General features: G+C 50.0%; 10 protein-coding genes across 10 annotated transcripts; 3 read left to right on the top strand and 7 right to left on the bottom strand.

Annotated features, from left to right (window-relative positions):
* Window positions 1–593: 593 nt before the first annotated feature.
* Window positions 594–1,421, bottom strand: NECHADRAFT_93182 (uncharacterized protein; the record flags this gene model as incomplete). Its single annotated transcript, XM_003040582.1, has 1 exon — window positions 594–1,421. The coding sequence occupies one exon, from the start codon at window positions 1,419–1,421 to the stop codon at window positions 594–596; it is 828 nt and encodes a 275-aa protein (XP_003040628.1).
* Window positions 1,422–1,827: 406 nt separating this feature from the next.
* On the bottom strand, window positions 1,828–3,218 carry NECHADRAFT_39660 (uncharacterized protein; the record flags this gene model as incomplete). The annotated part of the gene is made up of 5 exons (XM_003040581.1): window positions 1,828–2,173; window positions 2,253–2,427; window positions 2,483–2,577; window positions 2,704–2,858; window positions 2,946–3,218. 5 exons carry the CDS (start codon window positions 3,216–3,218, stop codon window positions 1,828–1,830), a joined length of 1,044 nt encoding a protein of 347 aa, XP_003040627.1.
* An 828-nt stretch (window positions 3,219–4,046) lies between these two features.
* Window positions 4,047–6,071, bottom strand: NECHADRAFT_39677 (uncharacterized protein; the record flags this gene model as incomplete). The annotated part of the gene is made up of 2 exons (XM_003040580.1): window positions 4,047–4,544; window positions 4,593–6,071. 2 exons carry the CDS (start codon window positions 6,069–6,071, stop codon window positions 4,047–4,049), a joined length of 1,977 nt encoding a protein of 658 aa, XP_003040626.1.
* Window positions 6,072–6,920: 849 nt separating this feature from the next.
* Window positions 6,921–8,372, bottom strand: NECHADRAFT_39725 (uncharacterized protein; the record flags this gene model as incomplete). The annotated part of the gene is made up of 1 exon (XM_003040579.1): window positions 6,921–8,372. One exon carries the CDS (start codon window positions 8,370–8,372, stop codon window positions 6,921–6,923), a length of 1,452 nt encoding a protein of 483 aa, XP_003040625.1.
* An 807-nt stretch (window positions 8,373–9,179) lies between these two features.
* On the bottom strand, window positions 9,180–9,858 carry NECHADRAFT_93179 (uncharacterized protein; the record flags this gene model as incomplete). Its single annotated transcript, XM_003040578.1, has 3 exons — window positions 9,180–9,275; window positions 9,310–9,789; window positions 9,841–9,858. The coding sequence occupies 3 exons, from the start codon at window positions 9,856–9,858 to the stop codon at window positions 9,180–9,182; spliced, it is 594 nt and encodes a 197-aa protein (XP_003040624.1).
* A 3,125-nt stretch (window positions 9,859–12,983) lies between these two features.
* NECHADRAFT_79809 (uncharacterized protein) lies at window positions 12,984–13,956 on the top strand (the record flags this gene model as incomplete). Its single annotated transcript, XM_003040607.1, has 3 exons — window positions 12,984–13,709; window positions 13,763–13,895; window positions 13,931–13,956. The coding sequence occupies 3 exons, from the start codon at window positions 12,984–12,986 to the stop codon at window positions 13,954–13,956; spliced, it is 885 nt and encodes a 294-aa protein (XP_003040653.1).
* Window positions 13,957–15,283: 1,327 nt separating this feature from the next.
* On the top strand, window positions 15,284–17,255 carry NECHADRAFT_39656 (uncharacterized protein; the record flags this gene model as incomplete). The annotated part of the gene is made up of 2 exons (XM_003040606.1): window positions 15,284–16,737; window positions 16,793–17,255. 2 exons carry the CDS (start codon window positions 15,284–15,286, stop codon window positions 17,253–17,255), a joined length of 1,917 nt encoding a protein of 638 aa, XP_003040652.1.
* A 1,303-nt stretch (window positions 17,256–18,558) lies between these two features.
* On the bottom strand, window positions 18,559–20,005 carry NECHADRAFT_39661 (uncharacterized protein; the record flags this gene model as incomplete). Its single annotated transcript, XM_003040577.1, has 6 exons — window positions 18,559–18,822; window positions 18,948–18,999; window positions 19,032–19,294; window positions 19,400–19,635; window positions 19,660–19,777; window positions 19,838–20,005. The coding sequence occupies 6 exons, from the start codon at window positions 20,003–20,005 to the stop codon at window positions 18,559–18,561; spliced, it is 1,101 nt and encodes a 366-aa protein (XP_003040623.1).
* Window positions 20,006–20,714: 709 nt separating this feature from the next.
* On the bottom strand, window positions 20,715–21,559 carry NECHADRAFT_79806 (uncharacterized protein; the record flags this gene model as incomplete). Its single annotated transcript, XM_003040576.1, has 2 exons — window positions 20,715–20,731; window positions 20,827–21,559. The coding sequence occupies 2 exons, from the start codon at window positions 21,557–21,559 to the stop codon at window positions 20,715–20,717; spliced, it is 750 nt and encodes a 249-aa protein (XP_003040622.1).
* A 1,471-nt stretch (window positions 21,560–23,030) lies between these two features.
* Window positions 23,031–23,828, top strand: NECHADRAFT_39657 (uncharacterized protein; the record flags this gene model as incomplete). The annotated part of the gene is made up of 4 exons (XM_003040605.1): window positions 23,031–23,057; window positions 23,102–23,249; window positions 23,303–23,467; window positions 23,539–23,828. Coding segments are annotated over 4 exons (630 nt in total), but the record flags the coding sequence as incomplete, so codon positions are not given.
* Between the last annotated feature and the right edge of the window lie 300 nt (window positions 23,829–24,128).

The following is a 24,128-nucleotide window of genomic DNA, read 5'->3' as shown; positions in this document are numbered from 1 at the left end:
ACACGCGACTTCCAGGCCGGTATTAGTTATGTTGCTGTCTCACGAGTTACCTCGCTGAAAGGCCTACTGCTTGAGGCGCCTTTCGATCGTCACAGCCTCTATAACCACACGCCCACGGAAGGTTTATACGCCTGCGTTTCCTACGTACTGCGATTATGGCTAACTACAAAGCAGGGATAAAGATACGCCTTGCTGACCAACAACGCCGTCAGGCTCAGCTACTGATCGATCCGCCATATCCACCACGGTACATTGACTAAACGACATTTTCCTATAAGCTACAGGGAAGGGGGAACTCGATATACAGAATATAGTTAATTAGGCCTAGAAGGAAGTGGTAGAGGGACCCCTATGTCTATCAGTCAACTCCCTTACTACAGGTTTGAAGTGGTTCTGATAGCTGGTTATCGCCACAGTCGAAAGGGGGCCTCCCAGAAGAGTTTAATAGCAGGTAGACGGTATTTACCCTTCGGGCTGAATATTCAGCCGTTAAGTCCCTTGCCTTGGCAACTTAACGGGTGTTCGAAGTATTTTAAGATTTACAGTGGAGTCGAAACAATATCAGGTCGTCGAGACTCGTGACAAACCCCCCATCAATCACCCCCCCTCACCTGCTGTCGATACTCATCAAAGTCCAGAGCAGCCCAGACAAATGAAACCTTTCCCCCTTCAAACCAATAGATGGCATGCTCATGAAAGGTCACAGGGTTTCCACTGGGTCCCGCGTTCCCCCACACTCCCACTGAAACACCCGTGAACTTGATTCGAACGGCAACCGTCCCCGATTGGTTATCAACCAGCATGTCTTCTAGCTCCAGCTTTATTGACTCAATTGCCTCCTGGCTCTTTCCGATTGGTTTCATGTAGTCTGATGTTGTCATCGTGCGGCCATTGTGGGTGACAATGGGTTGAACAAAATTCCCCAGCTCGGTTTCCATAGTCCTGTTATTCATGCTGGCGATGTACTGGTGGTATTGTGCCCTAAGGTCCAGTGATGTTGGCGCTCGCTGTGCAACTCCATCAGGAGTTCTCGGTGCGCTAGGTTGCCTTGCTTGACGTGCATCATTGTCTTGTATCGTTTTGAAGGTTGAGAGACGACCATCAACAAACCAGGCCATGATGACCTCCTGGTACTCGGAAGTGGCACTCCCATCTTGAGCGCTTTCGATTCTGATGATTCTGGCAGCTATAGCTTGGGAGTCATGGTCCACGATATAGCTATCTAGCTCCGCCTTTCGGTTTCCGTCTTCAACGCTGGAGCGAAGAAAGGCAATGAACTCGTCGCGCTTTTGTGAGCCGCCAACGATATCAACAGTTGGCTGGATGTAGGCTTCAAGCTCTTCCCATTTGCCATAGTCCTGACAATCCAGTATAGCCTCGAATGAGGAGATGATTTCCTCAGATGAGAGATTCGAGGCCATGGCGTTGACGGGGTCTGGTACCTGCGGATGACGGGGCCGACTCAGTGTGAGGCCCTAGGCAGATGGAGAGAAGACTCAAGTATGATTCGGGGCATTTAAAAGTGTTCTAACTTTCATATATAGTACTGACCCCATCCTTATTTTAGATTAGATGCTGACTGCATGTCCTTGTTTTCGCCAGCTGCAACCTGACTTCTACTGTATGTCTCACATCGATCTGCCTCATTAGTGGATGGCGCCCCGTTTCTACCGATGCAGTTTAGCACATCTGCTTGGAAATGGCGCCTCGATGCACTGTCATCATTATCTAATTATTCTATCTCGTGTCTTCATTCGTGGCATTTCTTGCGTTTAGCCGTTTGTCTCCACGAGATGCTCTAGTTTACACGCCTATCTAAGCTGCGTTTTAGGCATGGGCTCGTTCTTTACCATTAGCTCCAACATTAATATTAACGAGCTCAATGTCACTCCTGTTGCTCTTCTTGTCGTCATCACCATCGGTGCTAAACTCGGCCGACTCTGCAGCATGACGACTCGCTATCGCTCGGCTCCCGCCTGTTGATGGTCCAGCGTATGGACCTTCGCCAAGCTCCTCGAACCCACTTTGGCCTGGCCTTCGAGTAACTGTCGATTTTGTCACCCTTCCAGACTCGTTGTAGTCGTATTGGTAAGATGCTCCAAAGTTGCGGCGGAGGTAGGGTCGGAGGGAGGGGAGACAGGCAATGATGAGGCCGACGTAAACATCCAACGCGCTCCATAGTTCTGTTGAAGTTGGTTAGTCTTGTTAGTTACTCTTCACGTGTCAGAGGGCATGTTTTTTTTAGGTATCACATACCGATTGTTGTGATGGCTCGAAAGCTCCCATCATGACTTAGAAGGACTGTCAAGAATCGCGTCAAAGAAAAGGCGATGTCAATCAAGCCAAGAAGAAAGACGCAATAGACGCCAATCTTGGTTTTGGTCCGCATGTTTAGGTTTTGTAGGATGAGGAAAGGGAGGGCAAAGACTGAAGGCAAAGTGAGTTTCATCAAGTGTTAGACAACTAGCTGAGTATGACTTACGAGCAAGACTTCCGGTGAAGTGCAAAGCCCAAGCTACCTCAAAAACGAGCTTGAGATCATCTTCGGGGCACATTTTCTCTGGCTCTTTGATTGACCTTGGGGACCCTTATCAGTAACGGCCACCCGTAACAACGAGAGCGATCATCATCAAGGAAAATGAGCATTCGACGTACCAATTCCTTTCGATTGGGAAACAGAGGAACAGCTGCAGTGCGATCGACACGATATAGGCAGCCACACAATAAATGATTGTTGCCCACAATAGCATCCTTCTCTTCTTCATGAACGGTGGGAATAGTTGGAGGTAGACTGAAATGAGAGCAGCCTTGCAGAGGTAGAACGTGGTGAAGAATGGGATGACTGAGGCCCAGATCATCTAAAAGCATGTCAGCTTCGGGTCTCCAATACGAAGTTGATGGAACCCGCTGGGGACAGGTCAACACCAAAAACAGCCGTGACCTACCTTCAGTACATGCTCAAACTCTTCTACCGAGTCTGCCTCGTAGTTGGTGAGAGTATAATTAATGTGGGCCTCTAATGCTCCGTGTTTTTTGAGTAGAATGTCAAAAGCTGATGTCGACACCGCTGAGAGCCAAGCTAAGATCATGATGAAATCGCTAACCAAGAGTCGTCGCTTCTGAATGACGATGCGAAGATAGATGCGCGCCGCGATGACCAGAGCTGCCACTACGATGAGCGTGTAGATGGTGCCCTGTTGTTGAATGTCAGTGCCCATCACAAACACGCAGATCACCCCGGAAAAAACTCGAAAGAGGAGCCTCGCCCGGCGATCCGGGGTGGCGTCCAGCACCTACCAGCACGGCAGCACCCGACGGCGCCGGAGCCATTTTGGCCGAGTCGGAGATCAAGTCAACCAACAACAAGACACCCCAGAAGAAAAGAGGCTCTGTAGTTGGAGGAGGGTGAAACCTTCAGCAAAAGATGGACATGGCAGGTTACCGAATCCCTGGGAAGAGGCAAGTTAAGAGCATGCTGTTACCAGGTGGGCTCAAGGGTCCCCCCGGAACAGCAGGCAGATAACCAAGGAGGCATGGTTAGATATGCACGCCACTGGGAAGTAACCGAGCCATGCTGCCAATGGGAGCTACCCCGGCAATGTCGTTCTAAGCTTAATCACTGTCGTTGCTAACGATATCGAGGTTGGCGCCACCGATGCGGCGACTCGTACTGGAATGTCGGAATCCTGCGCGGACAACCCTTGATTTGCGGAAATAATGTCTGTCGATAAGATGGCCCAATGATAGGGAAGGGTAATTAAAGCCATTTTTATGCAGGGGAACGGTCTAATGCACGCCATGGTCAAAGTGGCTGCATCCTACATGGAACTATTCCCATCTACGGCATCAGGTGGATTTGTTGGGTTTCTTCCAGCTTCTTCATTAAGGAGTGGCCAGATCATTGATTGTGCATGACTCAGTTTCTACAGGAATCACTGTTTAATTCCGACAGAGGCGGTGCACACGATGGATTCATAAATAACGTCTTGTCCAAGCTCATTCGGCTTGGCCGCTGGCTAAAGGACCCAGACATAATTAACTTGTTATCAGTGCTTGTGCACACAGACCCCCCTCTTCCTCAGCTTGGCTGCATTAGCCTTGCCCTCATCCGAGAGCGACTTGGCGGCGAAGCCTCCGATGGTGCGACGGGCAAGCTTTGTGCTGGTCTTGTCGTCATTGGGGAACTTGGCCTTGACTCCAAAGTCTTGTCCATCAGCCACGTAAAGAACCTCTCCACCGACCATGGTGAGCAGAACGCGCTGGCGACCGAGCTCCTCGTCGGGAACCTTGAAGAAGTTCTTTTCGAGAACGATGATGTCCGCCAGCTTGCCGGTCTCGAGCGAGCCGATCTGCTTATCGGCCCGCAGGAACCGAGCGCCGTTGATGGTGATTGAGTGAAGGGCAGACTTGCGGGAGATGCCCTCGCCTGCTGGGAAGACGCCCACAAATGGTGGTCCTTGGCTGGCGGGCGAGTTGGGGTTTTCTGTGTCTCCCGAGCGAGTGACGGCCACCTTGAGAGCAAGGAATTCGTCAAGGGGGTCAATCTGTGGTTGTTAGAATGCGAAAACATCAAGAATTTGGCTAATACTTACTGGCCAGTCACTTCCGTACACAAGAGGCCGTCCGCCTTTCTCGAATTGAGCCCAGGCTTGCAGGTTGTCAAGTCGATCATCGCCAATGGACTTGAATGTGTCGGGAATGTACGAAGAGGCAAGCTGCGCCCATTGGTAACTGACAATCGGGTCAACACCAAGCTTGGCAAATCTTGGCCAATCCTTCTCGTGGGAGAGCTCGTCGTGAGCGAGACCCAGCTTGAAGCTCTTTCGCGGGTGCTTCTTGCGGAACGACTCGGCTGCGTTGAGACCGATCCGGACCGCAAGATCGCCGTCGACGTGCAATTGAGCGTCAATGCCTGCCAAGAACAGAAGCTCAAGGGTCTTGGTGAGGATCTCGGGCTTCCAATACGGATCGTTCAGAGAATCCGGATCGGGCGCCCACTTGTCATCGGATCCGTTGACAGGAAGCAAGTAGGGCTCAATGAGCGCCGCAGTGTTGGCGGGATAAGTAATGACGCCGTCAATGAAGGCCTTGATAGCCTGCCATTTGGTGGTGGGCTTGGGTCCGATGGGGGTAGAGTCGTGGTATTTCTTGAAGCGGGCCACAACTTCTTTCACATGAGCAGGCACATCTTCGAGAGTCTTTGGGGCCTCAATTCGCCAGTCAAAGTAGGCTCGCGATGTGAGGTTTCCCTCTTTCTTGAGAGCCCTGAAGACAGTATGGTGCTCCTCGGACGCGGCGGCATCCTGGAAGGTGGTGATGCCGGCCTCGCGCAGGAGCTTAAGAGCAGCACGGCCAGCTTCCAGGTTCTCCTCCTCCGTAGCGGGAGGTGGGCCTACCAAGAGGTTGTATGCATCGTCCTGAAGGACACCGGAGGGCTCGTTGCTGCCAGGAAGGCGGACGATCTTGCCATTGGAGGGATCCTTCGTGCTGGCATCGATCTTGGAAAGGTCCAGCGCTCTAGAGTTGGCGATGACAGTGTGGTAGTCGCTAGAGCGAACGATGATGGGGCGCTTGGTTTTGATCTTGTCCAGCTGAGCTTTGCCCACTGTGCCACTCTTATCAACGAGACCGGCGTAGTCCATGTTGACAACTTCAAGCCAGTCATCGTCGGTCTTGCCGGTCTCCCCATCAATACATCCTTGAATGTGCTTGATGACGTCCTCAATGGGCAGAGTCTGGTAACTAAGGTTGCACTTGAGAAGGAAGAGACCGCCAGAAAGGAGATGCATGTGCGAATCAACCAGTCCAGGCATGGCCATGCGACCCTTAAGATCTACGACCTTGGTCTTCTTCCCGATGTAATTCTTGATCTTGTTCTCAGCTCCGACATAAGTGATCTTGCCACCATGAACAGCTAGTGCCGATACCGGGGTATCGCACGATCCCATGGTGTGGATGTTTCCATTTCGAAGGACGATGTCGGCGGGCTGTGCAACAGTTGAAGCTCCGGCAACTGGATTCAAGGCAGCCAATAAGGCGCCAACACAAAGAGAGACAAGACCACGGGCCATGGTAGAGGATGTACCAACGATGGGCGATAGAAAAGATGCGGCCTTGGAGAAACAGCTCTGTCTTGATGCGGGAAAAGCATCTATAAGTATCGATCGTGAGCTGGTCCTTGCTCTCCGCAGCGGGGTTCAACCACGGGTGATCAGCAATACAACAACCTTGCCTTTACGAAGGATCAAGAACTATTGGTAGAAAATGAGGCCAGAATCTCCAGCATTACAGACCACTTGCAGGAGTTCGTGCCTGGCGGCTATATCGCCCCGATTGGGAGTAGCCTGGCGGGTGAATATGCTTGTTATGCGCCCCTGGAAGCCTCGACCGTTGCAGGGATCTTTGCTCATCGGACCCCGGACTTTTGACCGCTGGGGTTAAGGTTTCAGGAATTGCATCCTTTTACCCAGAGAGGGCTAGGAGGACCCTCAGTCTCGCGATATAGCAGGTCTTCTATCATGACCGCCTCTTTTGGGATGCTCGGGAGATGGCTGTGGCCATATGGTGATAAGACTTTTTGTGATGGATATTCGGGCTCCGTTGAAAGCCCGAGATGATGCTGTCATGTCCGTCCCATCTTTCTGCTGACAGATGATAGGCTCATCTTTCTCTCTAGTGCCCGAACCCCCGAGTTCTCTGTACGGATACCTCGTAGCACCCAGGGGAGAGCATGCATCGACGGTCTGGAACAATGTGGTATTATTAAGCAGTCATCACCTTTTTATCAGATAAAGAATGCGTCAGACATAGTATCGATTTGAACTGCTTCCAGTGAATAAACCCGTTCGCATCAGACACCTCATGCCCCAGAAGAGGGTCCAAATCTCGCTACTTGAACACAATCCACCCCCAGGATTCCCTCAGATTGAGTTTGATCTCTGTGTTGATACCCTCGCGATCCACCCATGAAGATTCCCCCCCACTGTTGAGCGGACATCCCCCTCGATTGGACTATCGTCGTCCGAGTCTAGATTATCAATCCACTCATGTTCGCGGATAGCTCTCTCCGCAACGGGGAACCCATCTTCACCACGAAGCCATGTAAAGATATTTCGGGTCACAGCTTCTGAGTTTTCGTCTTCTGAGTCGAGGTCATCGTAGTCGAGCCCCTCATAGTTGTCAACAATATGATCATGACAATGATTTGTAATTTGACCATTTTTCGAGCGGAGGATACTTGACTTGAGACGATCTTGGCAATACTGCTGTACCTCTTTCCTATCGTTGCAGGACCAGGTAAAGCATGCATACGCGAGACGGTGAGGCATGCCACAGAGCGCGTGCTCGTGGACATCTAAATTCGTGTCTTCAATTGCAGTGGAGCCGAATGGCGGAAACGGGAAGAGCGGCGGTGTTGTATAGTCGACCCCGTGCGTAAGATACAAGAGACGACATTCGTCAGCACGAGAAATCTTTCCCTCACCGAGTGTCTCCAAGAGCGCCGGGGCCTGAATGAATGATGCGAATGTCCCTGTCCATGCAGCTGCACTGAGATCAATAGCCCACCAACCTCCTCGGGCTTCTCGGAGGGAACGGTTATGGGTTCCGGTCAGGAAGGCGCCAACCCATAGAAACCCGAGTTCTGGGTCACGCTTTATCAAAGTCCGCAATAGTTGATGTGGATCTTTGACTGCATCCAGAAATGCGAATGAACCCTGTAGCCAGATCCCACAGATGTTGGATGCCACGTCAGGTTCAAAAAAGATGCTGTCCAGAAGTGCTTTTAGACCTCTCGGATTGCAGCTCAGCGTTAGAAGTCGGTCAAATTGATGATGGGCCTCAATCGTAAGCAACGAGGCCAGAGGTCCTTTATCCTTCTGGTCTGACTTTTTTGAAAGCTTAGGGATGGCAAGTTCAATTTGCCTGTTGTCGTACTTGGCCAGTGGAATCGACAGGGCGGCTGTGAGGGCTGCTTGACTTTGATCATGAATATTGTGGAGGTCGCAATAATCAGATAAGTAGCGAAGGGCAGCGGTTGAAGAGACTGTAGCCTGCTCAAGGGTTGAATTTGAGTCCGGAGAATTGCATGAAAGGACGAATCGCTGTTCCGAAACCAGTTTGACAGTCCACGGAGACTGAAGAACTCCCTTAGGGCTGCAGAATTCCGCTTCCCAACCGCTTCCTTCCGACAAGATGGAATTCCACCAGTTCGCAGCACTTTCTTCAGCTTGGCCAATGTTAACTAGGACAGGGTCTTTGCCCACTTCCGGCATCCCCGAGCCGTTGGGGGCGTCTTGATTGGTTTGGGAGATGCATGCCCCCGGGATGAGTTCGGCCCATCGCGCTGAGAGGACATACGACCAACCCAACATTAATATTGGGATGTGATTGTTGTCTGTGCCAAAGATATCCGGTAGAACCGTCATTGAACGTTGCGGATCCGATGTTAGAACTACCGGGGTCTTTTCCTTCCAAGCCACTTGGAAAAGCACTTCATCCTGGAAAGGAGGAAGATGCTCATCACTGATGGTCCATGTAGTTTTCCCCTTTGTGACAGCAGCATTGCTGAAAGTGTTGACAAGGAGATTCTCGGGGAAGTAGGGGTGGTTTGGAAAGGCAGTTTCCAGGCGAGATAGGCAATTCATTGGTAGTGCTGGGTCTTGCGACGCCAACTCGCACAGCCTGGACCACGTCCGGTATCCTCGCTCGAACATGGCTCGAGTAGCCTGTTCTCCAGGACGAATCACATCCTCCATGTTGCGAAATATGAGAGTAAAGATTAGCTACCGAAGCAGCTCCGGGAGAATGAGAGATCGATCGATGTCAGTGTTTGAGAGTAGACAAAGCAACGCACGCAGGTGCCTGGCTTGAAGACGCCACGGGTATTTCTCGGGTAACAGATTACTTCACATTTCTATATCCTCTCAGCAGATACTGCCGCAGCATTGTTGATGCCAAGTGTTTTCAATTCTACAGCTTGCTTAATCTATGATAATGTATATGCCCTTAATACTCAATGCCAAGATAATCCAAAGACGCCTGCATCGCCGTGCCAAATCATGCAAGACTTGACAACTCCTATGCCAATACCTCGTGTACATGCAGATCCTGGTCTTCCTGACATGCAGCGCAGCCTCACTGGCGGCTTTCAAACAAAACGACTTTTGTACATGGTCTATTCAGCCCTCACAATCATCCAGTGTCTCAGATACGCCCATTTCAGGGGACAGAAGCAGGCTTGCTGGGCTCGGGCGCGGGAGCGGGCTTTTTAACTCCTCCGTATCTATGGCCGTCACCACTAGGTAAGACCGGATCATCCCCAATAGGTTCCGTAACCCACGACGGGGGAATTTGAGTAAGGTAGTCGTACCACCAGTCACCCATCTTGTGATAACCATCGGGCTTTGGATGAATGCAGTCGTATAGTTGATCAAGCGGGAAATCGGTGAAGTCGACAGCAAGGATACGTCTGCCTCGTAGTCTGCGCTCCTTGACAAGGCTGGGAATCATGCTGATGAATGCCTCATGGTTGGCTGACTTGTGGGGGTCACAAGTCGGCAAAATCATTGCCACAAGCATCACGGCGTCGGGGCATGCCTCAAACATCTGGTCGATCAGAGCACCCAGACGATCTGCCATCCCCTGAGGGTCGTTTCCTTCTGTCGAGTACCGGGCTCTGTCTTCCAGATCATTTGTACCCGCGTGGAGAAGAATGAGGTTAGGGCGGTGCAGTAGAGAAGGATCAACATGATCTGCCATGAACTGGATCGTCTTTCCCGGCCAAGCAGCCTAATTCATAGTTAGCCATCCATCTGATAGGGGATATGCATCAGTGCTCACAAAGTTTCCGTTTTCCATGGTTCCGGCCGCTCTTGCGCCGGCAAAGACAACAGTGTTTTCTAGCAAGGGTGTCAGTGATTTTGCGACGCAGCAATTCGAGTCAATAGATCTTACGCGTAAGATGCTCCTTCAGTCTTCCTCTGTAGCCATTACCATCGCCACCATCACCCGCTTCATGGCGTCCATATGTGATGGAATCGCCCACAGGGAGAATTCGGAGTTTGACGCCATTCTGGATCAACTCGCCCGTTTTGGCTCCCTGATGTGTCAGGTATGTTGTAGGTCCGGAATCAGCGCGGCATGAGCCCATCTCGGTGACCAGCGGGAGCTCGCCGTAGCCATTGACCTTGTTGTTTTGGCTCATCATGTCAAAGACGATGCGATTAGCAATGATTTGGTGGAGGAGAATCTGAGGATGGAAAGTTCGAGCATATCTAGCAGTTGCATTTTAGCCGTTGTCACACAATGAGAAATGAAGAGAAATCTTACCCATCAGGCAGAACGTTGGGAATCCGCCATCCCCAATCGGATGATTTTGAGTCATCATCTCCTGTCGGGATGTTAAAATCACTCAAAGCAGTGCCGTTCGCGTTCTGATCAAAAGTAAACTTTGCATCTGGGCCCATGGCAAGAGCAATATGAGCAAAGACATTCTGGGAGCCAGAAAAGGTCTTGTTTCCGGGGCGGTCCTCGGATCGGTCAAAGGGCGTCTTATCTGCTTGATCCGCGGTGTTGAGCTCGTAAAACATAAGGCCAAACCTATGACAAAGTTAGCATTTTCGGCATGTCTCATCCAGCCGTGCAAGTAATACCTTGTACTTTTCTTTAATGTCCTCTCATCAACTCCGGCTTCGCAGTATCGCCCTCCGATGTCTCCCACCATCGAGTCATAATCAACGAACTGAACGCTTGATCCAGCTTTCTCCACGGCTGATGCCTGTGAGGGAACTATGTCAGATAGAACTCCAAAAGGCGCAGTCAAGCAAGTCCTACCAACTTCTCGTTGATCAGATCCACGAGGTCATTAATCTTTGTCCGTAGATCAACCGTGAGATGCTCCGTATTTCTTGCATAGTCGTGAGATTCCTACGCATATTAGATATGGCATTCAAGCCGCTGGTTTCTTCAAGGCCGTAACTAACCTCAGTCCATGTCGACCAGGAAACCTTGTTGCACGACTCGGTCATGGTTGTCGAGAAAAACCTGGCGTACCTATCAACGTTTAGTCACAAGTTGTGGAACAAGGAATAGCCCTTTTGTTACCCAGTATAGTAGATAGTACCACTGGCAATTCTGTTAGCAACTGCAGCGAAAGCAAGGCAGAAAAGGATACCTACTCGCGTGCCAGCTTGCGTTTGGCTTCCTTCAACACATCATCGATCTTCTGGCCAAATTCATCACTCTCGACGAGCTCCCGGGAAATCTCTAGTTGTTCGTCACAACTTCGCGTCAACTCCTCGATTTGGAACTCGGCCAGGTGTGGATAGTCCTTGAGGAGCCCAGGAATGGAATTTCCCAGTATATCGAATGCCTTTTCCGATGAGTCGAAAGAAGCCCATTGATAGATGCAATGATTCAAAATGTTGACAAACTCGGCATCATTTGCACCTAACATTCTGTCAGATTGGATTTGTCGGCAAGTCAGCTCTCAAACTTACCAGCAGAGACCAAAATGGCCTGTTGACCCTTGTCAATGTGAGGGATCTGCCGCTTCCTGACATCTTCTAGGGTTGCACCAGAACATGATTGGAACTGAAATCTTCTCTTAGACTTGTCGCCAAGCCTGCCGTCCTGGTTGACTAGACTAGGATAGGCATTGTCATGTCGACCACAGCTCCAGTCTAAGATCATGTCAGATGCTTGTTTGTTTGCGAACAAGGCATAAAACTTACCGCTCTGGGAATCTGATGCTTGGCTTACGTCTCCAAACCTGTTTCCAGCGCCAATTCCAGCCGAATACGAATCTCCGATAGCAGCAAGTTTCGTGATGTATGAAAGGTCACTGGCGTCCCACGAGTCAACGTCATCAAACTGATTTCCGTCTCTGTCGATCAGCATTGACCCCAGGCTCGGGAACGACGGGAAAGGAGTTGCCTGTTGGATGAGCGCGGTGATGGCCAGGCAATGCCATACTAGGCGACTCATCTTGAAAAGCCAAACGAGAGACGTAGGCAAAGAGAAAAATGGGCGAAGTGAGTGTGATGAATGCATTGGGACCAACCAAGGCGTGGAGCCAGTGGCTGGAGCTAAGCTATCGGTGGCGGCCTGAGGCACCCACCCCTGTCCAGCAAATGTCCGTCCATAGATGAGCCAGGAGGCGAGCAGGCTCTAGAAGGATGGATATTGTCAATGTTGGTGCGCCACAGCGAAGGATCAACTAATTAAAAGGATTGAGTAAAGCCACAGTAAGTCAATGCAGACCCCTATTTCCCATGAAGCAATACGCTGGCCTTTGCTGGACATTTCTCTAGCCTTGATGAATCCCCTCTATTGGATTAGCGCCAATTCAGCACGCGGCAAGTTCAAATAATGCCAAACAAAAGATGTCACCTTGGGCGCCCAGAGCCTTGGAGACAGGGGAGTCGGCCGCGTTCCAGGGGCTGGGGATGCCGTGACAGCCGTGGCACTCCGCGCCAAGTCGCGATTGTGTATTTTTAACCTTTGATTATCGCCAATCTGCTGTTGGTCCATGAATCTGCTCTACGGTGGGGAATGACCTGAGTAAGACTAGCTCAGGGGTGTTTGCTCTGGCTCAGAGGCCTGGACTTTTTAACGCGAGGCCTCTGGCGCGTCAAAGTGCGCTTGTGCTAGAACGAATCAGTCCTGTGGCTTTTGATAGAGGCTTCAATGGCGGCTTCTAACTGGCCCCTTGACCCCTGCTAGATTGCCAAGTGGCACTCCTTCAGGGGCCTGGTTCGGACTAATCCGTAAACAAAACCCAGGCAATAGCCGAGACAGCTGAGATGCGACCGGAGATCCATCTGACAATCTGACACCTCAAAGATTAAACATTTCTTTCGTCGTGATCGCGCATGGAAACCCGTGATTCCGGTACGAGACTCCAATCGCAGCAATTCCACCATGTTTCAGTCTTGCTAATCCTCACGCAGACCTCTAGCTCAGGGCCTCCCCGCCTCTTCACCATGATCATCGCAGCCTCGCGAGCCTTGGCCTTGCTGGTCTCTATCGTGCTCTGCGCGTTGATCGACGATGTGCTAGGGGCCGGCAAAAGCTCAAAGAAACCATATGTACTCCCAGAAACGGAGCCACGGGTTCCGGGCAACCTACAGGTCAAGGTCGACTGGCCGTTAGTGACGAACAAATGGCCCAACCAGTCCCCGAGTGTATCCTCACTCTCTCACCATTGGGTGACCACCAGCCACATCAAGTCGATTCCGAGATCACTTTCCGATGGTCAACTACTACAGCTGGCCATGGATGCCTATGGCGAAATGCTTGATGCCATCAAGGCTTACGGCGCCAGTCAGGACGCGAGGCCTTCCGCCATGACTGCATTGGCCTTTGACAATGAAGTCATTTTGGCTTCTTCGCAAAAAGGATACGGATCCTATTCGTACGACCTAGAGCATACGCCGGTCTATTCAGCATTGAAACTCTGCCAACTTGCCAAGGTTACATCACAAAATTTGGGCGGGCTAGGTGGAAATCAAGCCATGTGCGGCCAGGTCACGGCTCTTCAGCTGTACCACCGCCAATATCCCGGCAGACAAGATTTCAAGGGAAGAAACGCCAGGATAGTCACCGTATCTTCTCAAGAATCAACCGAGGGGAATAAAAATGGTAACAAGATCGGACAAGTCAAGTGGGTCGACACTTGTCCACAGCCAGCGACTCAGGGCAGTCCAATGGTACGTTTCCGGAAACATTTGGAGTCCAGCAACTCATTTCTAACACAAAATAGGCCGATTGGGGTTGTAATAAGGTACTGGGTCAGCAACGCGTTAGAAAGATCCCGAGCCCGGAGACAAGGGGCAGGAAGTATGTGGCTCAGCCCTATGATATTAAAGGGGCAGTAAAAGGACAGATCCAGCTTTGTCAGTAAAGAATAGAAATTTCATGTTTGTCCCAGGTTACTGTGGTAAAGAAGCTATGTGAAGGGATGTGTGCTGTATTTGCTGCCAGAATGAGGGGCGGATTCACTTGGGACTCTAGTCACAACAGTGAGACAAGCCAGCTCTAAACAGGGCAAAATCGAGCACTAGTAGTTGATACAAAGGAAAGAATAAACAGTCATCTAACCAAGAGTTAGTTTCAGGTGACTTGAAGCGTAGAAAAGGAAGAGACTCGCGGTTGGACAGAACCCCCTAGCATTCGCCTACCCTAAAGTCAAACCCATCAACCCCAGGCGAATGAGTTTGAAACACATCGAATCAAGCTTTGAGTACTTCGTACTAAGTGTGACTTCATGAATGCAGCAATATTGCTAAGCCGCACACTTTCGACTCCCAGATAAGAGGGTGTGGCCTTAAGTTGCAAAAGCCATCGTCATTAAGCGTTGCATGGAACCCACCCAGGTGACAAGTGAATGCCGTGTGCACCCCACTGAAGACGTTGCTATTGCTGCATCATATACTAGGTACCCTACTTAAATACTCTCTCAGATGTCCATTTGGGCATTATGGTCGAGTCTGTGTTGACGGTGATGTGTGGAGATTGTGTTTTCATATCGACACCCAGCGATCGCAAACGCTCTGCAAATTGAAGGCAGCATAATGCTGTACATAGGTCATGTTATTGATGCACGAAAATAGTGTTTGTGCAATTTCTTTTGCCAAGCTATCGGTTAACGGAAGCAATATGGTTGTGGCAACTGTTGGCTGGTTATGGCCCATAGACACCCCTGAACCGAGATTGCAACCACCTGCCGAGTCACACTGCTCCTTTCACCAAGACAGTTACTGTGAAGATTTGAGGAGTCAACGAAGGTCAAAGAGCTATTACGGAAGGCCCGGAAACGCTCAGTATCTCTATTTGAGGAACCTGTTACTATCGACGACGAAGTCTAAGTACTAGCAATTTAAATATACGGGCTCATGAAAAATTCACGTTGAAGCGGTGGGGCTTCATGTTAAGCGTGAATGCAAACATACGAGGTTGTTGGTTGTTGGTTGTCCACACACGCTCGGGCATTTCCTCTTTCATTCGCCACGTGAAGGGAGGGTCGACCAGGGGCCTGGATTAAGAACCGATTAAAACCCGAGGCATAGACAAAAGGGAATCTTTTTTCATTCTCCTGAATGTTACGAGCATACTTACAACTCTACTCACGGCAGCCCCAAGACGTGTTGATTACAGAGGCCGAGCTATATATTGGCCTATTATACGCACGCAAAACTCTTATTTCAACCACAAATCAAAAAAATCGCCCACTATGTCTGACGAACCCGACCATTCGCGATCTGAATTCTGGCTACGCCTGGACATGGCCCTTACCGAGATTGACCCGTCTCCGCCTGGGCATTCTAGGAGGGAAGAAGCCGTCAAACGAGGGAATGTCACCCTCCCTATTCTCAAAAAAGTCTTTTATAATCGAAACCCCCTCAAAGACATTGTCCTTTGGAGTTCAGACATCCCGATGGAACCTCAAATAATTGCCCCTTTTTTATCCTTCGCCAGAGGGGGCCATCTCCCCCAGGGCCGCAAAACGATTCTGCCACTGATCACGAAGGAGGAACTCACCAACATGACCAAACCATATTCTCAATGGGCGCCTGCTGAGTATCATCATCTCGGGCAGGCCGCGGTCAAGTCGATGGCTAGCCGGCTTAACCTCACCAAGGACGACGAACAACTTCCACCTATCGCTACTGAACTCTACACCATGAAGAAGAGACTATGGGAGGGTATCGCGCCCTTGTCGGAAAGACGCTGGAAGGAACTGGATCTTGACAATGAGTGGAATTTTCCAATGGCTTGTCGTTACATCGTGGCCGTCATCGACGTCTTCCAATACCTGAACGAAGGCTGGATGAAGAAAGCTATGCGGACTGTCTATAATCGTATTTGGGACGACCTGCACGACTGCGAGGAAGCCATCAACGCTCGTCGAAGATTGGCGGCCGACGGGGACGATTTCGAGGAGATCTCGCTGACCGCCCTCTGGCATCAGCATACCAAATCTCACTTTGACTCCATGTGCGAGATGGCCCATGGATGGGTCACTAAGCACATCGAACGTCTTCGGCAACCTGTGCTAGACCAGCTCGCCTTCCACAACCCAACACATGAAAGCGAAGCTGACGAGGTGCAATTGTATTTGACCAACAAGCTTTACGACCTTGTCGATAATGGCGCCCATGCCGATTATACGATATTCCTACCAATGGAAGGATACAAAGGTAGCAGCATACCGCTTCAGAAACCACTGGGCTCGACACCCCTTGGAGGCTTCCGTGAAAAGCCCATTTCCTGTTCCGTCCACCTTTTGAAACGGGAAGCCGACTACGCTGGGCGTTTGGCTTATCTTACACGGAAAGAAGAATACGAGGCCTATGAAAGATTAGAAATAACTCCCCTGCTGGAGAGTAATGACCCCGCGCGTCTCCTGATCCGGTGCCATAGCCAGCTCGACGCACAGGCTCAATGCCGGAGAGAACTGCGTGGAGTACCCGAAGAACTAGATCTCGATCCTTGGTTGGACTTGACAAAGACATACTTGGGGCATGGCAATTGGGGATGTGGTTTCGTCGCGTATCGGCTGTGCCATAGCCACACTTCTGAGGCATGGAACGATTTCAAGGCCAAGTTTGAGTCGGACATCTCCGACTGGGGCAGAGGTGTGAAGGGCATTGACGATGTCCGTGCTGCTTGCAAGATTCACTGGCTGGATGGCCAAGAGCTTGAAATTCCTGACGGGGATATCGAGGCTGCCAAGGAGTAAGTTGACCTTCCTCAAGAGTCCAATTTCTGGTAATCTTACACCTGACCCTAGGCACTTCCGCAAACATATTGACTCAAAGGACGTTCGTGGTGTCCACGAGAAGGCGTTTCTAGTCATTGACGAAGATGTCGTGAAATCGTACCTCGACCCTGTCAGCGGCGGTGAAAAATTCGTCCTAGCAGTGGACCCGGGTTTTGATCCTGAAACAAAACCCGAGGATCGAAGGCGCCCTAACTACGAGGGGAAGGTGAGAGTGCTTGGAAGTGTCCTGTGGGATGATGTAGGGGCGCTACTCTTCACGCAGAGCAGTCCCCTTGACGAGATCTGGCCCCTTGCTATGAACCGCCCTCATGGAATCTATACAGGCTCAAGAGTAACGCCTGTTCTTAAGTTTCCGTCGTATGATGAATTGCTGGGATTTCAAATACGTTGCGCTATCCTCCCGGGATTGGCGCCATCGGTGAAACTGGGCCTCTGGCTGACGGCACGTCATCGACTAAGACGTTGGAACTAGTCGTGTTCCCTGAATGGAAGTTAATTTATGAATTAGAGTTGTATTAACAACTATGTATTATTTTTTATTACGGGGGTGAATAAAATGCCGTTTAGATTTTACTTTGATTGCTCTGCAGCATGTGACTTGAGAGGCTCAAGATCTGCCTAGGGGTCGGAGTAATCATATAAGAACGCCGAAGCAGATAGCCTGTTTCTTACTATAGATAAAGCTTTTGCGACGTATATCAAGATATAATCGAATGCACATTTACTAAGCTAAGGTGCTAGAGAAATGAGAGGGGAGCTGACCATTTTGATACTTCCTAATTCCTACAATCGGCTCAACCACGACGACTTAAATACATCTCAGAGCTCTAGTACCACTCGATACCTCACTTTATCATCCCTAATATCTTTGAAAGCCTTTTCGATGCTTGAGGCTCCGTCAAACTTGTACGTCTGAATAAGAGGCCTGATTCCATGGATTGCTGCAAATCGAAGCATCTCGTCGTGATCCGCTCTCGATGCCACGAGGCTGAAGTGAACACGCCAGCCGTTGGATAACATCGGACCAGCGCTAGGAAAAGTCAGCTTGTGGTTGGTTGGTTAATAATTGAAGAAAACCTTGACTCACGGTAGAGAAAGGGGGGCGGGAGACGGCGTTAGCGGCACCACAACGCCGCATCGAGCCAGTAGGTGTTGGTCCAAGATCCTGAAACTGTTGTAAATTTCGGGCTCATAGCATCGGGTAGAGAAACTTACTTCTCCCAGTCAGGGTATCGGGGGCTTGTTATAACCAAAACGTCTAGTGGCCTCTTCAAGGGCAACTGTTCTAGGAGCACAAACTCTCGCGCACCCAGTTCCAATGCCTCCTCCTGTTTTTGAATGTTGTGAACAACGCCTCTTGCCGCGTAATCCAGGGTATATGAACAATCAAACGCCTAGGTCAAAACATCGGATTCTTGAGGCCTTAGAACGACTGGCAGTTGGGTGTCCCTGTTTGATAAACATGGCCGTGGCGGGTTTGTGTTGGCAGGAGGCCCAGGGCTTTGCATGGAGCAAGAGTCACATCACCACTAGCAATGTGCCAAACCAGTGTTTGATGCACACAAGCTACATTGTCAGCGGTGATAGATAGCTAGGGCCGCTGGAAGTGCTGAGACTACAACACCCATGTACGGTGATGCGACGAAGAGATCATTGCTGGAAAGCCTTGTCACTTGATACACTTGGGCTACTATATATTACAAACGCCTTTGGATTTGCAGGTTTAGAACATTGGCACTAGTTTAAGACCTAATCGTTTTTGTGACGCAAGATAACTACTGTCGTCGTTGAGCGGCGAACTTGGCTGCAGCAACGTCTTCGGCTGGCCCGAGGATGTCTGGCGATGGCCCGGCCGCAGTGATGGCGGATGGGTTAAGATTAATATGACTTCTAGTGTAATGATTCTTGATATGAAGGAAATTTGTTGTGTCCTTAAACGCCGGCACTTCCCAGTAGAGGGTACGGAGCCATTTGTGAATATGGGGGTAACCAGACCGAATATCCCTTAGGTTGCACTTGAAGTGGTATGTATAGACCGGCTATCAACCCAGTTAGAAATCTTCATGATATCGGGACGTAATATTCAGTCGGATATGCAACAGCCAAAGTACTGTGGCGAGTTGTAGAGGCCCATCATAGGGATCAGAAGAAGACGCCAACTTACATCAAACCGGATGATAGTTACAAAGTTAAACAGGAGCTTAGTGTCCCATACTCTGAAATAAATATGGGTGTTGGTAATACTCACAGTCTTATGTCAATCTCAGATATGTTATTGCCAAGCCAATAGGGTCCCGGGTTAGCAGCCAGATGAGCCTCGACTCTATCCAGCGCCCCGAACAATGCCATTACATCTTGATCATAGGCATACTGTGTACTTGCAAATCCACATCTGTAAACCCCATTGTTGATGTTGTCATATTGCCATTCGTGCGCCTCGTCAATCTCATGCTGATGCTCTGGGGGGTACAAGGAGACAGCCCGGTACTTTTCCTCGATCAGATCATCGAACTAAGAGCTTGTCAGACATCAGAACGCTTCTCCAAGTGAAAGAAAAAAGAAGGAGCCACGCCGCTTCGAGAATACTATCAGATGATCAAGAACTTGGCCTCTTACCTCAGTTCCAAACATGCGCAGGATCTCGCTGCTTTCATTATTCACAATGACCTGCTGGATCTTGTCAAATAGAACCGGCACGGAGAATCTTGCTGCATAGTCTGGGTCTGTCTCAAAGTATACTTCGCGTAGGTGAGTGAAGTTGTCATGCAGCGGATCTGGAACGACGTTTTCGCCTTCGGCATCTGTGTCGGCTGGGGTTGCAAAGCGCCATCCTTCGCTGTCAGTTAGTCCTACTGTTCATATCGAGGACTGTGCACGATTATGCGAGAGCCTCGGGAACTCACCGGTCTGAAAGTCAAGATGCCAGTGGACAGCCGAGAAGGAAATGATATCCTCCAAGCCCTTCAACTTGCGGGCGATCAAAACTCGATGCGCCTGTTACGTTGTCCTTCTTTTTAGTGGCACTTCGCGCAAGTTTATGATTCTCATTCATACCCATGGACAAGCATAGCTCACATAGAGATGATACCTGCCTCGCTCAGCTGGAAATCTCGAGCCTGACTCCCTTGAAATGAAATTTCGAATAACCGTGGCAGGGCGCTGGAAGTGACCCTTTTCGTCGGTCAGACGCTTCCAATCGACGCCCTCGTTACTAGCCTGCATTACGGGGTTAGCTGACCTAATGTGAATGTACAATTGTTGGCATGCGTGGTCACAATGGGGTCGACAAAGGGAACTTCAATGACTTTACCAGTCAATGATAATGGCCTTACCATCGTAAATGTTTGCTGCTGAGTCCAAGTTTGACCACTTGGGCCGTCGAGGTTGATGAGCACAGAGCACTTCATGATATAGGCATTAATGACCGGGCACACCCGCTCCTACATTACAAAGCAATCACTAAGTGTCCCCGGTATTTCAGAAAGTGCCAAAGAGGTTATGGACAAATGGGCGGCGATAACGCCAGCTCCTCAGTCAGCCGCGCGGTGATGACGTATTGTTCCGCGCGCGATGGAGTCTGAGAAGGGATTAACCTCGAGAGCCCAGCCCTACTCGAAGGTCACAAGCGTCGCCAGAGCCAACCACCTGAGAGGCAAGGGTCGGGGCATGCCAATCATTGCTAAGCCGAGTGTTGAGAGTTTTACCCAACAGGGGAACCACAAAGGCAGGGGTCAAAAGGTACGATTGAACTCATCGAGGTTCAGTGGGGTCCTTTTGTGGAATTCGAGTCCCGATGCCCCTTTCTCGATAATAGTTCGGACCCAAGCAGCCTCTGCTGACTCGGTAGGTCCAACGGTTGACATGCTGCGTTTTTACACTCGGCGATGGCATATGTCAAGTGTATGGCTCTCTCATCCGTGACAAAAAGAAATTAGGACTGAATGCTGCCTAAGCATGTGTAGCAGAGAGAAAAAAAAAATATAAAAAAAAGCAATTAGGAGAATCGCTCGTGATCCAGTCGTAGAATGCTGCGATGTACCCACTCCACTTTTCAGTAAGAGTACACCACCCTCGTCCGTACACCTCGATGCTGGACCGTTCGGTCCAAATAGACGCCAGATTAAAGCCTATGGCGTAAATGATGCATTCGAGTGGGTATCCCTTGCCGTTTGCTACGATGCCGCCCTTGGAGACTTTGGATATCCCTTTACCCATTGTGTCGATAAGCCGGGCATTGGGAAGGTTCAAAGTCTTGAGATATTCGTCATGGAAACATAGTCGTTTGCAGAGTTGATTATGCCATGGCTTGAGCTTCTCTGCGATTTCGGGGCCCCGAACGACTTGGGTAATCTGGAAGCGATTGGCTTCCATCATTCGGAAGCCGGCAAGTTTTGCTTGTGCGTCGAGGCCAGGAGAATCATCGCCACTATAGTCGTTGGCGGCATTCATAGTACCACGTTTGAAGATATTGGTCCAACCATCCTGAATCATGTCCTCGTTCTGCTTGCCTCCGTAAACAAGAATATTGAAGTTATTCATATGTTTTCTCTGCTGACCCTTGCGGAGAGAGTGCACCCACTCTGCATCAGTAGGCTTGCTGTTGCACACGTTGATGGATGAAGGGGTCTGTTGAAGCGCAAACAGCTCCTTTGCCCACTTGCTGAGACGTGGTGTGATTTGGACGGCCGTAGCACCGGTCCCGATGATCCCAACGCGTTTATCGACCAAATAGTATTTTTTAGTCGGCACGCAACCTATCTCGTCTAATAGTGGCATGTAGATGTATGACTAAATATCACGCTGTGCCCCCGAGTAGCGATTCCAATATCTGGGTGGATGTTTAGCATCATGAGCCGATTATTATCATCTTGGAGGTTGGAAACATACCACGTGCCACCGAAATCACCGCCTTTTTTCAATGATACGAAAGTCATTGATTCCTTGCTGCATCAGCCGGGCAGCAATCAACTAACTCGCCGCCATAGCCACCACAAATGATAATTACCTCGCACTGGATGTCTACTGGTTTCTGCATGAGGCCCACGCTTCACGTATCGGCCTATTTCCATATGGCTGAAACTGTCCTCGATGGAAAGATATTGGTTAACCCTGTCATTTCGAAGATGCTTTTCCCGTTCTTCGGCATATTTCGCTTTGAGGACCTCTGGATCAAACGCGAGGTTTCATTGCCCATGAATAAATGGCTGTTGTCTCAAAAATCGGCTCGGGAGATATCAGCCAGAGTCTAGACAATAACTTTGAGATAGATACGACTGGCAAACCCACGAGCACATCCAATATCCATATCAGGCCACAACATCGGCCGAGAGCACTGTTTCAGGCTAATATCAACAGCACGCGGAGTTACCATTCGGTTGTTTCGGGGAGTTTGGAGGTCTTCACTTTATGGTGGGGTGGGTAGCTGACTCGGTGCCATTTGCTTAACACAGGACTTTTCAAAGCCCAGGAAAACAACAATGGTCGGCGGCGATGACTTCTTCCCTTGCCTTGATTATCAATCGAGCATCGCCAGGTGTGGTTGCATAAAGCCCCTTCCAGCGGACCCCGCACGGCATGCGCCCCCAGTCGCTTCAACGTTATACATCTCGCTAAGAATTCTTGGTGATTCAGCTAAGCCTAGAGGGAGATATATTGCCGGTCATATAATGGTGTACCCCAGATATTAAGCTCCGAATCCTGGATACAGGTCACCGGACATCTGTCTAATATCACCTCACAAAATGCACTTGGATGGGGGTGAGCGTGGCCGTGACATCAATCTCATGGGTGGTGCTTCCGTTCGAGCCGTGTTCGGCGGTTTGTTTTCTGAATGGTCCCCCTTTACGATCCCCCTGGAATACCGGCTAGTTTGGTATGCATGAGATGTCATTGACCCCATCAGCAAGTGTAAACGCTCGTCGCCGTCCTCTCGAAGTTGCCAGGAACATTAGAAATCAATGTGAAGAGTAGTTAGTTGCCACGACATCCCCGGGCTCATCTGTTTTCTATAAAGAGAGGACGCTAGCCCCTAAGCTCATCAGTTTTGGCTCACTCTTAAGATTCCTCTACACAAATACAAACCTTCGATTGATCTTTGTTGGATAGCATATTCAGAAATATGGTGAAGTTTACTGCATTGTCCGGCCTTGTCGCCGTTCTCAGTTGTCTGAGTGCCGTTTACGCTGATGGTATCGTTATCCAACATGGAGCATGTCATGGTAGAAACTAACACGACATAGCCGTCTCATTCGAACGCCTTGATCAGAACAACTCGGTATGTTGGCATTCACCTGACTCCATGCCTGCTAATTCCATTAGGTCCTGCTCATTGTTGACCATCAAATCGGATTGTATGGTGTAGCTCGCGATTTTGAGCTAGAGCCATTTTTCAAGAAGACCATCGCCCATGCAGCTCTTGGGAAGTTGTTTAATCTACCTGTCATTATTACAACCTCGGTGCAAACTGGTATTGTTGAAAAGAAAAAACTCCTGTTTCGGCTTCAAACTAATCAATACTAGGCCCGAACGGCCCAATCCCTAACGAGATCCTCGACCTGTATCCTGACGTTCCTGTGATTCAGCGCCAAGGGGAGATCAATGCCTGGGATAGCCCTGATGTGAGAAAGGCTATCCAAGACACCGGCCGAACGCAGTTCATCATTGGAGGCATTGCAACTGATGTCTGTAAGTATTCCGTTCAGTCGGTTAAACTAGGTACTTCAAGGCCTGTTTCTAACCCTATCTAATCTGAATAGGTACTACATTTCTGGCTCTCTCACTAAGGGAGCAAGGCTACAGCGTCTGGGCCAATGTCGAAGCGTCCGGGACCACGACTCCGCTCATCAGGGACGTGAGTAACTCCCGCCTGCAGGCTGCAGGCGTGCACCTAGTGGGAACCAGTAGCATTCTGGCGGACCTTTTCCGAGACTGGCGCAACCCATCTCCTGGAGCAGCGAATGTGTCAGCGTGGATCAACGAATATCTCCCAGAGGCTTCGTTCGCTTCACGTGCCTACAACGCTGCCCGAAACACTACCGCGGAGTAGTTAACCTCTCCCTTCTGGTCAGCAGTGTGCTGGATCTGGCTCAGTGCAGTGTGTTTATATGATTGGTTGAGGCGCTCGTATTCGCATGCCTCCGGGTACTTGGGGAACTGCCGACTCATACTCAGAATGAGTACACGATGGACTGTACAGTGCGCACAAAGGAGCACCACTCTCATTTATGGTGGCCCCTATGCTCTATTTTCGATTCTATGGCCTCTCATTTTATTTACATCTACTCGTTTAGTACTTGTACTAATACGATCATTATGTCATGATCATGCAAGTGCCCGGTGCGGCTCT

The sequence above is a fragment of the Fusarium vanettenii genome (genome assembly GCF_000151355.1).
Source record: "Fusarium vanettenii 77-13-4 chromosome 5 genomic scaffold NECHAsca_61_chr5_1_0, whole genome shotgun sequence".
In the NCBI taxonomy this organism is placed as follows: Eukaryota; Fungi; Ascomycota; class Sordariomycetes; order Hypocreales; family Nectriaceae; genus Fusarium; species Fusarium vanettenii.
This window is presented reverse-complemented; position numbering and strand designations above follow the sequence as displayed.